The following is a 16038-nucleotide window of genomic DNA, read 5'->3' on the forward strand; positions in this document are numbered from 1 at the left end:
TGTTTTTACGAACTATTAGCATCAAAGCAATTTTCAAATTATTGAAATAATCATAACGAAATATTCCAAGTCTACACCAAATGATTGTATCACACAAACTATGTAAGATGTTACTCGGCGATTTTCACATGATCATCTTTTGACTTTCCTCAAGAATATAAGATGAAATTGGTTGAAGCGAAAGCTTACCAACACATATTTCGAGAAATATGTAAGCGAGTTAAACTCAGCTCGAAATCTCAAATGTGCATAATCGAATACTATATAGTAATACGACTTTTGTCTCAATATAGGAGATAGAGTAGAAATAGACTTTCCAAGTGATAGATGAGTTTTAGTCTCCACATACCTTTTGTTGATGAAGTTCCACAAGCTCTCCTTAGTAGTTCTTCGTCTTCAATTGATGAACGACGTGAAATCTAATGCTCAACTACACAATCTATCCTAGTCCGAGACATCACTATAAGTAGACTAGAAATCAAGACTTATAATTTTGATCACTAACATTGACAAACAAGCTTGAGATAGAAATGATTGTGAGTTCGACCGAGAAGTGCTCTAACACCTTTATTCACATTTGGTTGCCAACTGTGGTATTCAACACTTTCCTCACAGTTTCGTCTGAAAGAAATCAGTTCTTCCAAAGATTAATTTCCTCGTCTGGTGCTTACTTCATGAGAAGTTGAATACAATAGACAACATGCAAATTAAAGGTTTAGATATCTATAATTCATCACTAGTCCAGAAAGGGCTATAAATGACGAATGAAATCTGTTATAAAGCATCGTTTATCACGGTTTTCATCTGTCATTCGAACCGTTATTTATTTGATGTCTCTTTATAAATGACAAATAAAAACTATTATATGAAATCACGGATATGGTTTGCCATTAAGAATGACAAATAAAGTTTGTAATTAAGAATAACAAAAATGGTTTGTTATTTAGAGTAACAGTGTCTTCTTGTCATTTAATATCAATATAAATAAATTAATGGATATTCCTGATTATTATTATTATTTATTTATTAATTTTAATTTTTTTTGCTGAATTCGTATTTTAAAGTGAATCAGACAATGCTAAATTTGGAATTGAATAAGCTGAATCGGAAATAGAATCTGAAATCTGGTATACATTGCATTTAAAAGACGAAGTTTTACATTACAACCAAAAAAAGGATAAATTCATCCTGCATTTCCAACTCAAAGTCACACTGAACAGATCAATCTACTATGACTGCCACTTAATCTACATTTAATTTAGTCTCTCCTATAGGATTACAGAAGTTTTATGCCTCATAATCATATGACCTAGTGACACATCTCCAAAGTATTGCATCGTATAACTTCCACTTGGATCCAGTATAACATTAATGAGGCAGTTATATTCGGCATTGCTGAGTGGCGTAGTAAAATCAACAAAAACACTTCCAACAGCTCCCCTCAGTTACTCAAAAATCAATACGTTAAGGGAATGTTGAATAATCCCTGTATCCTGTGTAAGAAGATGTCAAGTTAGTTTAAAAACACTCTGAACACTTTCAACAAACATCAAAGCTATAAAATGTTACAGCGGATAGCAAAGGCATATAACCAAAACAGGAAGACACATTTTTTAAGAGAGACAACGAAGAAGTGGAAACAATCCAGCTACGAACAAACTTATACTCTTCCTCAATGAGTCATAACTTATGTGTAGTTTTCCTAGTAGAATTATAACTAGAGCCGCTACTTTACATAACCACTATATCCAGTTAATATAATAATTCGAAGTTTCAAACAAACTATATTCAAAACTAAATCGAGGCAAGCATAGTCAATTGCAATGCCTTCGCTGCAAAGTCAAACCTCCGAATAATACCAAAGGAGAAAAAAATAAAATCATTTTTCCATCTTGAGTTGCAGCTTCAAATTCAGTGGAATGGCTAACCCAACTGAAGTCGATAACTCATTTATGTATGTAAACCAGGAGAAGGAAAAAAGTAAACAATATATTCCAAAAGAAGCAGAACAAAGCAACAAATAAGTCGTACCATACCTCGGAACCTCCAGTAGGTGGATTGGTAGCTGACTGACTATTTTTATATGAAACAAGTTCTCCTCCAGAACCAAAAGACACCGCCGCTGGGCATTTCACCCAATTTGGAGCTCCAGAAGTACCCCAATCACAGTCTTTACAAAAACATCATCGATTCCTGCTCAAGCACAAAGCATAGACACTGTCAGCAACTTAATAAAATTTACCTTACACAACAACAAGCAGTTTATATTCAAACTAATTAAATTGAGGATATGTTCTCGTAAGAACAAGAGGATGTGAGGGGAATATGGCAGCAAAAGATGGGTCTTTCAAGAACTCTTAAAGCCTTGGAAGATTCCTTAAAATGCCTCCAAAATCCAACTGTAAGGAGGAGGTAGCAAACCTATTTTGTAGATCATTTATAAATTAGTTTCCATCAATGCACAGGTAAGTGTTTAACAAATTTAGCCTCCATTTAAGCTCCATCATCATCGCATCGCCTACAATTAAACATGTGAACAAAATCTAAAATTTTGCACGACTTAAATTGACTTACCGCGGAATTTAAAATTGAAACTAGAATAAAAACTATCCTGAAATTAGTCGCCACATAGAAACCAAAGGACATGATCCACACCATTACCAATAGATTTGGAAAGTGAGATGGAATAAAACAAAGCGCTGAATGGCTCAAAGTCCACCTCAAGCATGAGGTTCTTATTGGTCATGTACCAGAACATCACAACTTTAATGAAAAAGTCAGAGAATACATATATCTAACAGAACTAATAGTGGTGAATATTAGCATTCCTCTTTATCTTCCATTTACAAGTTCTTTGAATTGCAATTACTCATAAGCAGTCAGCTCTGTTGCGTATATATACATTATATAATACAATAAAATTAAACACTAGAACCTTGATGCCTATATGATCCATAAAATACTAAATTAAATCAAGGAGCAACAAAATTTATCAGCAATTACCTTGCCATAAAAGCTCACAATCATTACTGTCTCTTCGAATCGCTAAGGCATTGCAAAACAGGTTACAGGTTCCGGCATAACTTGTTAGGAAATTGTCACCATAACTTTTGTACACATATATAACAAACTCAATACCTTTAATTTTGTTGAAATTAAATTGACTTAGATTGTCAAAATTCAATTGAGATAACAAGTCTAGAACCTCAAAATCAAAATTCAATGTTCAGAGTTCAAAACCTAAATAGAGGACTAATAGTTGTTCTTACCGTCTTATTATTTCACAAAATCTCCATCTCCATCTCCATACTTGTAGTCATCATCTTTTGTTGCTGAAAACCTTAAGAAACGAAGTAAAAAATAGATGTTTCAGAACTCTTCAACGATTGTAATAAAATTTGAAAGAAGAACGTAACCCTAAGCAGAAGAATGAAAAACGAGGCCTTCACCATTTCTCCCTCTTCATCAACATAATCTACATCTTCTTTGTTTGAGCAGAGATTGGGAGAGAGATTCGGGGATGGAGGGTTATCGATTTGGTTTACGGGGATTTAGTAGATGGATAGGTTTTTCTATGCTCTTCTCGATCGAATGATGTAAAGAAATTTCTGGTGAAGTGAAGGATAAAAAGATAAATAGTTCTGAAACTGGGAAAATTTAGGTTTTTCTGAGAGAACATTACCTGATGAGGATTGGAAGAATCCCTGATTCTCCATTCGAATTCAAGACTTTTACGAGGCTTTGGTCAGATCATGGTTGGTGGAAGGATTTTTCTGCAGAGAAACGTCTAGGGTTTTCAATGTCTCGGATAAAAGAAAACTTGGAAAAGTGAAAGCCAAATAAAAGAGATTATCGGATCGGGTGATAAGGACGAGGTGGGATGGGATTCATATCCAGCCGACCAGGAAAAACAATCTGTAAGACCATTATAGCACCGCCACAAGTTAGCCGGTGGCTAACCATTTTCAGACTGATATAAACGTGGTTAGCCTCTACTGTGAGCCCAATAGAAAATTGGTGGTGGGCTTATAAAAGCCTGATATATGTGTGAGACTTATTCCGTGGTTTAATAGTTTCTCATTAAATGACACACCTAGTAAATTATGACGTATAAGAATAACGTTTTTTTTACGGTAAATGGTGGGCCCAATTTTTTTCATGTTATATGACAGAAATTACTTGTAATATCGTAATCACGCAACTAATGTGTCATTTAAAAATGTGATTAATGACCCTTTTTGGACTAGTGCATGTGTGCTTTGTGGTGATGACACAGTGTCGCAAGATTACATCTTTTTGCATTGTAAAATAGCACACATGATTTGGTCTATGGCTATTCCTAGCAGTTGTTGGTCATGGGTTGTTCCGAGAAATATGGGAATGTTAGCTATCACTTGGGAGCATTTGCACTTCTCTAATGCAGGTGACTTTTTATGGAGTCTCATCCCTGCGGATGTAATTTACACAATTTGGACAGAAAGAAATAGGCGCGTTTTCAAGCCTAAATACGACTTCAAGACTGAGACAAATCTGGGGATAGAAGTGAGGACATTGGTTTTAGCTTGGGCTGGTGCAGCTGGTAGAAAAGTTCACATGAACTTTACCAATTCTGTTCTAAATAACCGTGAAGCACTTTTTGTGTAACGTTTGTCTGTAACTTTGTTTTCTTTTTCTATCCCGGGTAGAGTTTTTGTAAACTCTTCATTTTCAATATATTCTTCTCTTCTTATCAAAAAAACAAAAATAATAATTTTAAAGTCACTGAGCGAGTAAAAGCTACACCCATGTAACAAAGACAATCAACTTGAGAAAATCTACTTTTGTTTTGTAAGAGTACCTCTTATGGTATTCTCAAAAAATGGATTCCCCAATGGAAATCAGTCAAAACAAAAGTAACCCACCTTGGAACACGCAACACGCGTAACATAAAGTAAAAATATCATAATAATAGATTATGGACTTGATCACCCATACTAAACTGTCAATGCTTAAGTCTTCGGAGCTGTTTGTTGGACAGATGATTAAGCTTGATTATCTACCGCTGAATATGGGTTTTAGGGTAAACATAACAAAATCATAAATAAGCTAGCCTCCGTCCCCTCAAAGATGGCATTTTCGTTTTCATTTTGTTGTCTCTCCAAAAGTTGACGCTTATAATTAAAAAAGGCCATATTTCTAATAATACCTTTTAATAAATTATTTTTATTAAGTTTTATTTTAAGAAATATGTATAATTTGATAGTCATGTTTATATTCAGAGACGGAGCCACTAGTGAGGTGGGTGGATCCATGGCACCACCCAAACTCTTTTATTATTTTTTAATTAGTAGGTAATTTGTAACAAATATAGGTGTTACTAAATTATTTTCTCACACAAATTCGTGACGATATAAACGTTATTGTTATTTCGCAACAAATGTACGTGTTGGAAATATTTTACTTTCAAAACTGTTAATCAACTTGGCATTATATTTTACTACCAACCAATACTAATATTGCCCCATCCAATCAAAACTTTTGGCTCCGTCACTGCTTATATTCGAAATACATGTGTTATAAAATGTTTTTCAGCGATAAAAGAAATTGCAAATCTGCATAATATAGTTTGAGAGATGTTTCATTTCTAAATTTTACTATTTTTTATCATAAGGATATAATTAGAAGAAACAACTAATAATACCCCTCTCTTATCCTTGCCTCAAAGAACTTGGCTAGTCTGGGGCCTATCACTATGTGACAAAACTAGGTAAAAGTACTAAGGTACCCTCACTTTTAAAATTTAATCCTAATCCTAATCTTTATCCTTTTAAATTTAAAACAATTTCAAAACCAAAATTCATTCAAATCATTTATTTCGCAAATTAAAATTCATTCATCAATCGATTCTATCAAAATCGATCGATTTAAAAGAAATTTCATCACCTATTTTTTTTCTTAAAAAAAAATTAAAATAAACATCCTCGATTTGCAACCTATATCTCTTTATTATACTTGTAATTGATTTATCTATTCAAAATTCAAAACTATAAACAATCTTAGGTTAGTGTGTTTAACATAATCAATCGATGTACATGTCCATATTTACCGATTTCTATGATAATCGGTCGATGTTCATGAACACATCAACTGATTGTCCTGAATTTGTTTTCTGGTCGAAGAAAATTTAACCAGAATCGGTAAAAGTTAATGCCCACATAAACCAATTATGGTATGGAAGAGACCCCGTTTTCTGTATAATTTTTTGTTAGAACCGTTCTATGTGGATGTTCACATGAACTGATTATGTGAAACAATCGGTTTGTATGTGACTAGGAAAAAGCCGATTGTTAGAATCGGATTTAATCTATGCATACGTTAACCGATTATGGATATCCTTCGTGAATAGCGAAACATCAATCCAGAATCGGTTTACGAGTGCATGAACGTAAACCGATTTTGGGTAGTGTTTTCGAAAAAATAAATAAAAAATTATCGTGTTTTGGTGATGAATCAACATTAGTTGATTTCTAGATTAGTAAGATTAAACATCTATTAATAAACCGAATTAACACTAATTAATCAAGGATAAATTAGTCATTAAAAATAATTGGTTAAGATGTATCTCATTTTACTTTAAAATGTCTTATTTTTTCATGTAGTAACATGCCCCAAATAATTGACCTACGAACCAAACTAATCAGATTAAAGAAGTGTACGAATTACAAACTTGAAATAGGTTATATTTGATGGGAGAGAGAGAGAGAGTAATAATATCAATAAAGAATAAAGATAGATATCTAAGTATTTTTTGAGATTACATTTTATGATTTTCAAATCCAAAAATGATTGACCCACCCAACCATTGCACCGAAAGATGCACCGTGTGAGAGGGGTGGTGGGTTCCATTCCTTCCACATTCCCTATCCCAATGTTGAGAGGCACATCCGAAATCGTTGAATTCCAGCTCGTTACATTCTGTGATGCAAATCTTCGGTGGGTCTAGAATCGCTCTTTCAAATCAAACTAATTGATCTTGTTGTCCATAATATTAATAAACTTTTCCAGATGTTGTCCACTAAAAGTCTCGGCAGACCGAGAGAAGAACTACACAAAAAAGAAATCGTCCCTCACAAACCACTCCTGCACGTCTCCCGAGGAACGAGGCCCACAAATTAAAAAAAAAAAAAAAAATTGTGAGAGGCGGTTTTTACCTGATTTGTTTTCTCGGTCTAGATAGAAGCGCTGTAGTTTCTAATTTTTTAATCTATACCGAAATTTTCTCCACAGACAAGGATTTATGCAAATAACACGCTAAGTGACCTGATTTAAAAAAAAATATGAACGCAAAAAAGTCCACACGTTAGCTCAAAAACGATAGCCTAAACGACAAATCCAATGCAGGAGGAAGATTTATGATGATATTTAACTAAGCAAATGATTAATTTACTTTACACGTTAAGGTTTCATACTACGAGAATCATGTCTAAATTTTAGTTAACACAGGGACGACAGAGACCCGGTTACGTACAAGGCCATCCCTCCTCCTCTACTTGACCACAAGGGAAGAATACTGCGAGCTTTTCACCTCACCTATATGCGGTTGCTAGTTGCTATAAAGGAGTTTTACGTTACATAGGGAGTCAAACCATGCCAATTGCCAATTGATATGTTAGTCTCTCATTCTAAAACGTGTTCTTTTCTGCTTCCACCTTCTCCATATTGGTCATTCCATTTTCGCAGCTCAATGAAGCATCATAACCAACCGAAACACCAATTCCTGATGGAAAACCATAATCCCATGTAAATAAATCTTCTATCATTGCTGAAGTATAAGAGAAAAATCTCTCAGAATTCCTACTTGCATGTGTTGGCAAGAAATTTATTATATTTACTTGAAGGTTCCCTCCTATCACTGGCCTCTAAATTTTTATTGTTTCCAAGATTGCTCTATCAACTAATAGCTAATACAATTTCCTTCAAAAATAAAATAAAATAACTAATACAATTGAACCCTTATTTTTGCCTCTCATATTTTAGAGTTATGGACCATGAAGTGGTATATCTATGTTGTTGTATAATTCAACTAATTTGACCCTCTTTTGGCCTAGAGTTTTTATTGTTTCCAAGGTTACCATTTCTATGGCCTCTCAGTTTTTATTGTTCATGAGAAAGTTTAATCCAAGAAATTTGGATTTCTAATCTAAGATATTTTACTTCCTGTATTTGTTGGACGGAAGGAGGAATATTACTAGTAAGCAAAAAAGATTGTTTGCGATATTAGTCAATCCAGTGATTCTAGTAATCATGAACGTCACCATAATTCTCATGCAGAATAGGAGTCACAGGACTATTTAGATAGCAGAATTTATGAATGCTTTCATACCAAAATATATAGATAACTCTCTCTGTCAAGATGTATTTATGAGTACTGTTAGAAAGAATTCGATTTATGACGAAAGAATGTTCATTATAGTATAGACGTATATGGTTAACTTACTTTACACGTTTTATGCTACAAGGATCCGGTCAAAATTTTACAGAAAACAGGGACGGCAAGGATCACGATTTGGTTTTCACGTGTATCATATCAAAATATATCACATCACAATATATATTATTATGATATATATAAGGCTAGGCAGCTGGATAAAGTCGACAACTAGACTTTAGGAAATGACACAATTCATCTCATGCTTGCACTGTATAATGCTACCTAACATTAATCTTGATTTGAAAATATTATATAATTCACTTTCCACACTTATTTCTCGGCAACTCTCTCTAGTTGTTGATCTATCATTATTGCAATGGCTACTTCCGCCATGGATATTGAAACACCAGAGACTTTAGTACCAAATCAAAATGGCAACTCAAAAACCAAACCAATCAAAACCAGAAACTGGTTGTTAATCCTTATCAATTGTGCTCTTGTTAGTTGTGGTTCAATAGGTGGTCCTCTCTTAATGAGACTATACTATCTACATGGTGGTAATCGTAAGTGGTTTAGTAGTTTTATTGCATCAGCTGGTTTTCCAATTCTCATATTTCCTCTCATGTTTCACTTCTTTCGATCGGAATCATCCACCGATAAAATTTGGTCATGTTTTTGGTTGGAACACAAGTTGTTTCTTCGGGGTGTCATACTTGGGATTCTGTATGGTCTTGTTACTTTCATGTACGCATTGGGTTTATCTTATATTCCTGTGTCAACTTCATCCCTTCTCATGGCAACACAATTATGTTTTATTGCATTTTTTTCATGGTTGATTGTGAAGCAAAAATTTACGGCATTTATCATAAATGCAGTGGTTGTGATGACACTTGGGTCAGTGTTGTTGGGCATAAATACTAATGGGGATAGGCCAGTTGGTGTCACAAAATCTCAGTATTTATTAGGATTTCTTTTGACGTTGGCGGCTGCGGCTTTAGCTGGGTTAATAATGCCTCTGATTGAACTTTCTTTCAGTAAAGCCATTAATAACCTCACTTATTCAAGTTTGTTGCAGTTCCAGTTCATTCTTTCCCTTTCTTCAACCATCGTTTGCGTCATCGGGATGCTAGCAAACAAGGATTTTCAGGTACGTTACTATTTATTAAGGATTTTCAGAAACACAATCGCTTTAATCTATTACCAAGCAATGCCCCCATGCTAATACACTTGGGTACTGTTGATAAATTTCACAGGCGATACCTAGAGAAGCAAATGATTTTGAACTTGGGAAAGCCAGGTATTACATAATAATGGTGGTGACCGCAATAGTATGGCAATTGTCAGGTGTTGGAACCGTGGGCGTAATCTTCTATACAAGTGCTCTTTTCAATGGTATACTCGGATCAGTCTTAATCCCATTAACAGGAGTGGCAGCTGTAATATTTTACCATGAAAGTTTCACAGGATTAAAAGGAATGGCATTGGCATTATGTCTTTGGGGTTTTTGTTCTTACTTCTATGGAGAGTACAAGATGACGAAGAAAGTAATTGTCAAAGTCGAAAATGAGCCTAAGAGATTATTGGGTGATCAAGAAGAACCATAAAATCTATGAATTAATCGTTAATTATTCAATTTTCACTATACTATAAGGTAGCGTAAAATTCTTTGGCGTTGTGATAATGGTCCAAGTATAATTCGGTTTATCTATATGGATTTTAGTGACAGTGTTAGTTTAATTATATGATATGATGAAAGAGTTTTGGTCCTTGTAGACACAAATACCAACCCTACCGGCTACCCATCCCACGTTATGTTCTGTGTTTTGCTCGTCCACTCTGAAAAAGTGGTTGTATACACTTTAGTGGAGTCTGATTTATGCTACCCACTCTCATCTTAAGGTCCTTGCCGGCACTGTTTTTTTTTACCCAAACAGTGTATTCGAAATGGTCGATTAGGTTCTGAGTTTACACTGTCAAGTGATAGTGGGAGTGGACCATATCAACTGGTGCAACTGCACAAGTGATGGTGGAGCCTGTATTTCAATGACTTTGGGTGTTGTTTTGGATTACTCCTGGTAGACGGTTCAGTATCTTTTTATCTTTGCCCAGAAAAAAGAAGATTCCCTAAAGGTGTTCCCAGGCAGGCATCTATCCCAAGAGAGTTTGAACAAATTAAATAACAGACTATCATTATAGGCCCACGACTCTAACTTAACTCTCATTATAAATTTGTTACTTCTAGTAACTTAAAAACATAAAAAAAAAATAAAAAAAAAAAAAAAATGGTTTTCTTATAGATATTAAGGCTAGGAAATCAAGAAATCCTAACCATAATAGTTGTATAAGACTAGGAAATTGTGAAATCCTAGCCATAATCAATCGTCTACGGCTTGGAAACGAAGCACCCCTAACCGTAGACAAAAACTTAAAAGTTAGAACATTGGATACGGTTGAGTTAATTTAGAGGTATTCTTGACTATATTGAGTGTATGTTTCTCCATATTCTTACAAGGTTATCAAAAGAAATTCAAAAAATTGTTCTTCTTCATCTACATCTCGTCAAAAAAAAAAAATCTCGTCTAAATAAAAAATTATACATAAATATTTTTAAAATATAAATCAAACCAGTTTACGACCGAGAATTTTTGATTTTCTAGCCGTACATCTATATTTACGACTAGGACATAAGCGTTAGGGCTGAAATTTTTTTCTATTATGGTTAGGAGATACCCAGACATAAACCCAACATTTTTTTGGTTATCAGAACCACCTACGAATATCTGTTTGCATGGATGACGAAATATTGTTGGTGATGATAGATGAAGAAACTATGATGTAATTCTCTATGATATTGTAACAAATCCGTTTTCAACTCGTTCGACTCGGTTATCTAATATGAGATTCGTTCTTTTTCGGGGGGGGAAGGAACTACCTATGGCCTGAAGAATCCTATTTTCCACACCGTAAACGTATTTTAAGGATGTGGATCCCTATCTTCCCAGCAATAATATTTGTTTTACGGTTGGGAAATACCTAGAGGTAAACCCAACCTCTGTTTGTTTGTTTTATCAAAATACATAAGGCTCGGATAATCCTATTTTCCCAGCCATAATAGCTGATTTATGGTTGGAAAAATAAAGACTCCTAGCCGTAATAGTTTCAGAAAACTAGTTTTAAACCCAACTTTATCGGATCTCACCTTTTAACTAATCAGAATCAGAAATAAATGGTGAATTTTTTGATTCTTATCTTATGGAAGTCATTTTTGGAGTATTAACTTCTATTTCAACCCCTTCACTCGCCAATTCTTCATTTTCAATTTAGATGATGATTCTGTTTGAGAATCGATGATGAATCAAAAAAGAAAATGATGGAGGAGAAGGGTGATGCAAAAGAACAGAGATGAAAAAAAAATAAAGGGGTTGAACTTAGGTAAGTCACATGGAAAAAGTATTTCTGAATTTTACAATAAATTAGGTCCCCATATCATTATTTAGGACATTTGAATCATATGAAACCCCTAATATCTTTGTTTCTTTTTGTTCGCGGTCTTGGTTGAGCAAAAAGGTGTTCTGTGGCCAAGTAATTAAGCAAGACAAATGAATTCCGAAAAAAAATTAGTTTATGGTATAAAATTTCTATGGGTACTCGGACCTTATTCTAGTATTCTTTTACAAGTAAGGTTCCAGTCCAAAAAATTAGAATCCGAAAGCGAGAAATTTGCCATCAAAGGGCTTGTGAAAATCTCATATTCTTCGTCCCGTCAATGAGTCCTGGTCAATTCCAAAACCAGTTCAAAAGATCAAAAAGGCAAAATATAACCAAAAAAATACTATCACGTCGCTGAAATGATGACATGTAAGATTCCCGTCATTGACTAAGTTAAACCTTACTATATGTTAATGTGTTTTATAGGAGAGGCGTAGGAGTGCAGTCGGGGTGTTGTAGGAGTGCACTCCTGTCCTTGACTAGTCAACATTACTTTGTGTAGGAGTGAAGTCGGGGTGTTCTAGGAGTGCACTCATGTCCTTGACTAGTCAACATTACTTTTCTTCCCATCCTTGACCATTCACCAACACTCTACTTGGTTGACGAAAACAGTTGCAAAAGCCAAAAAGTCCAATGGGGATAAAATATGGAAATATGTATAGAAGCACTGTTAAAAGTGAAAAATTCTACTTCTGGATAAGTATGACATGGCCCAACAGTTAAGCGCCACAGTGGCGCGTTACTGTGAATGTAGCCTGGCAGATGGAGCTGCACATGCCGACGATGTAGCACCAACATGGCTGAGACAAGAAAGGCTACTTAGCACATGCAACAACTATGAGATAGTGTTGCATATCGTTATTCAGAGTTGGTCCATCTCAAGGAAAGAATAAAGGATGAATTGCAAGTCATGGGATGACTTTGGCATAGTTCTAAGCTTTGGCCAAGGCTTGGACTATGCATATGCAACGATGGCGGGGACAAATGCGCCATTTGTATCAATTGCTCAGGCAAGAGGAATGCAAGTGATGCATATGAAGTATGAAGTTGAACTAAGCAAGTTAAAGCTCAGTTGGCATGATATTTGGATGTTGGCATCCAAATGAGCTGAGTGCGTAGCGGAATGAATAAAGCGCAACCGTTGTTGAATACTTGGCAGAAGTGAAAGTTGTATGAAGCGTAATCATTGTCGAGCACTTGGCGTAGGACAAGAGTGAGGGAAGTACGATCATTGTCGAATATTTGCAGGCCAAAGTTCAGTGATGCATGATGATTGTCGGAGTTGAGTTCAAGCTGTCAGTTGTGAGTGTGTGTGCATCATACGCATACCAAAGTGGAAGAGCAAGTTAGATACGGTTATAGAGTGGCTTTATAACCGAGTTTGGCATGTCCTAACCGTTTAAGACAGGTGTGGCGCCATTGTGCAAGCCAGCACCAAAGCTAGTAGTTAAAAAGTAAATTTGGCGGTTAGGGAACTTCCCATGGACAGATGGTTGTTCATGGGGCGTGCAACAGAGTTGCATACGGATTGGCCCTGGTTCTTGGCATTATAAATATCCAGAGAACCCTTGTAAACGAGTTGTTCAATAGCTCAAGTGTTGAGGAACCACATTTTCAGTAGAGAGTGATTTCTGTGTTAGGCTTAGAGAATAAGCTTGTAGGTCCATTGGTTGGACGAGTTTTTTGTATCTTCCCCTTAAGCTAATAAAAGTGAGTTTGTTGGCTTATGCATTTGTCTTTAGTATTCTGTTGATTCGATAATACTCCCCCAATTCTGTGAAGCATAAACATGGAAGGAACCTCTTTGTAGTATGGGCTACATTGTTTGGTTGAGAAAATCTAAGTAAGTCTTTTGTTGCATACTCAAGGTAGAGTGGTTATTTGCATTGGTGCAAACTTATAAGATTGAAATACGAGTGAGTGATAAGAGATCACTGAACCACTGTATTGTCGGGTTATACCTTCGCGAAAAATTGCTTGGTGCATTTGGAGGTGTGACAATAAGGGACGCTGAATTTCTCCCTTTTCTTAAGGAGGTGTTTGACAAAAAAGACTCTAGTTAAGAACTAAACTCGACTTCATATCTGGGTCCGGGTCCAATAGCAACTGAGAGGAACCGGACCAACAACGCGCCACCCTATTATTTTGACGGGTCTGCTCATGATGGACTAATATCTCGGAGGACCTGAAAAATGTATAGCCCTGACTAGAGGTGTAAAACGTGTCGGCCCGGCACAGCCCGACACATGAAGTCGCGTGCTTCACGTACCATGTGTCGTGTTGTGTTGTGCCAACGATTTAAACGTGTTGTGTCGTGTTGTGCTTTACTAGTCAAAAGCTAGGCACAACACAGCCCACGGGCACAGCACACAAATAAACATGTTGTGTCGTGCCGTGCTGGCACTCGTGCTGTAAACAATTTGAAATCACTTATAATGTATACATTAAGTCGGACATTATCACGAGAATTTAAATAGACAACATATCATTTGAAATTATTTCAAATAAAAATGACAAGTTTACTCAATTAAAAAAATAGCCAATCAAATATAAAATTGGATCATTGTCAGATAGGTAACGACATCATAACAACGATATTGAAATATATTTTCTAAAATTAGTTAGAATAGTGACTCTTTGTGAAATATACACAAAACGTGATGTATTATGCCATGTTATATGGTGTACCTGTGCATGTTATGACGTGCTTTGTTAACGTGTTGTGCTGGGTTGGGCCACGTGCTTATCTGTGCCGCGTGTTGTGATGTGCTACTGCGCCGATTAGGCTGAACCAGCACATCCCACGAAACTAACGTGTTGGACCGTGCTGGGCTAAATCACGTGTTGGGCTGTGCTCGTGCTGGCACAGCCCAATTTACACCTCTAGCCCTGACCAGTTATATATCCTTGTAAGGCTATGCTATATAGACTTTGGATATAGCATAAGTACAAATAACCAGCCAAGTTTATACTTAAGATAGGCAAGTTTTATCGAAGCCTAAGTACAGCTGCAGCAATAACCAGTCAGCTGGCCAGCTTGATTATCTAAATTACGCTTCAACTGATTCGAATATTCTGCCGATATTGATAAGAGTGGAAGTTTAGATTGGCTAACACTTTAATTTGTAGGCGTGTATTAAAAATCCACAAGATATAAACTAGGAAATATGACCTTTGGGTAAGTTTTAGAAATTTTGGGATGCATGGCCGGAGCACCCCAACCGTCTCCGTTAGTTTGCGGCGGCTTAAACCAAATCAGCACCAAAGCTAAAATACAGACTTGCGAAGTTGCATAAATTTTTATTTTATTTTTTTTACCTGTGACTCGTATATTCCGAGATAGACATCAACATTCCCACTACCACCGGAGATGTTGGAATGTTGATAATCAGATCTTTAGACGGTTAAGTTAAAGGGACCATTTCAATGAGTATGACCTCCAGGCATTGTAGGGTTTTAGCCTTTAGGGAATGTTGCTCTCACGACTTAATGGGAGAATTGCCGTATTCTAGCTGCTAGTTGTATATTTGACTATAACTATATGTATCGTGGTGCGTATTGATCCATTTACGTCCATTTATTTTAGTTTTCATTTAGTTTTCGTAGAGGTCTAGGCATTGATGAATCACACATAGATGGTCCAGACCGTATTTATTTATTTTCAATGGGTGCATATCGTATTTATTTGTGGCCGGTGGAAATGTCATATCTTCATCGCATTTTATGCGGGAATAAATTTTGTCTTTCTAGATTGCTATCTGAAGCGATAAAAAACGTGTTGTGTACTCGTTGGTTGTTGCGATATGACGTATTTTCAGATCTTCATTTTCGAGTAATTTTTCATTAAATACGATGGATTTCCCGCTAATAGTGATTATGGTTCACGTAAGAATACATGCACGGGCATGCACCAAAAAAGCATGCGCCCTATGCGCGCACCATTGTTATTAGTATGCAAAGTTTTATTTATGCAAACACAAGCTGAGAGTATAATGCTTCAGAAAAAAAAAATGAAGAAAAACAATGAGTCGGTCCAATGATTAATCTAATGACCGTAAGCTAACTAACAGTCGCGATAATAGTTGCATGTACATAACAAGACCATTAGATGGCAGAATTTAATTATTTCACAACTCTCT

General features: G+C 35.7%; 1 protein-coding gene and 1 long non-coding RNA gene across 5 annotated transcripts; one reads left to right on the top strand and one right to left on the bottom strand.

Annotated features, from left to right (window-relative positions):
- Nucleotides 1–1111: 1111 nt before the first annotated feature.
- On the bottom strand, nucleotides 1112–3842 carry LOC113282620. Of its 4 annotated transcripts, none has more exons than XR_003327043.1 (6): nucleotides 3683–3842; nucleotides 3270–3340; nucleotides 3004–3045; nucleotides 2422–2518; nucleotides 2037–2193; nucleotides 1112–1493 (listed from the first exon to the last, which is right to left on the bottom strand). It is a non-coding gene; the product is annotated as an uncharacterized LOC113282620 (long non-coding RNA). The 4 variants fall into 4 exon arrangements; XR_003327053.1 differs by having other exon boundaries at nucleotides 3004–3107; XR_003327057.1 differs by lacking the exon at nucleotides 3004–3045.
- Nucleotides 3843–8661: 4819 nt separating this feature from the next.
- LOC113327311 (purine permease 3-like) lies at nucleotides 8662–10198 on the top strand. The gene is made up of 2 exons (XM_026574677.1): nucleotides 8662–9557; nucleotides 9664–10198. Exons 1-2 carry the CDS (start codon nucleotides 8787–8789, stop codon nucleotides 10012–10014), a joined length of 1122 nt encoding a protein of 373 aa, XP_026430462.1. The 5' UTR covers nucleotides 8662–8786; the 3' UTR covers nucleotides 10015–10198.
- The last annotated feature ends 5840 nt before the right edge of the window (nucleotides 10199–16038 follow it).

The sequence above is a fragment of the Papaver somniferum genome, chromosome 1 (assembly GCF_003573695.1).
Source record: "Papaver somniferum cultivar HN1 chromosome 1, ASM357369v1, whole genome shotgun sequence".
Lineage (NCBI taxonomy): Eukaryota > Viridiplantae > Streptophyta > Magnoliopsida > Ranunculales > Papaveraceae > Papaver > Papaver somniferum.

What these genes read in the sequence shown, in the direction of transcription:
- LOC113327311 (XM_026574677.1), top strand. Translation starts at nt 8,787, where the DNA reads ATGGCTACTTCCGCCATGGATATTGAAACACCAGAGACTTTAGTACCA. An exon ending in TAGCAAACAAGGATTTTCAG is followed by an intron (nt 9,558 to 9,663) that starts GTACGTTACTAT and finishes TAAATTTCACAG; the next exon opens with GCGATACCTAGAGAAGCAAA.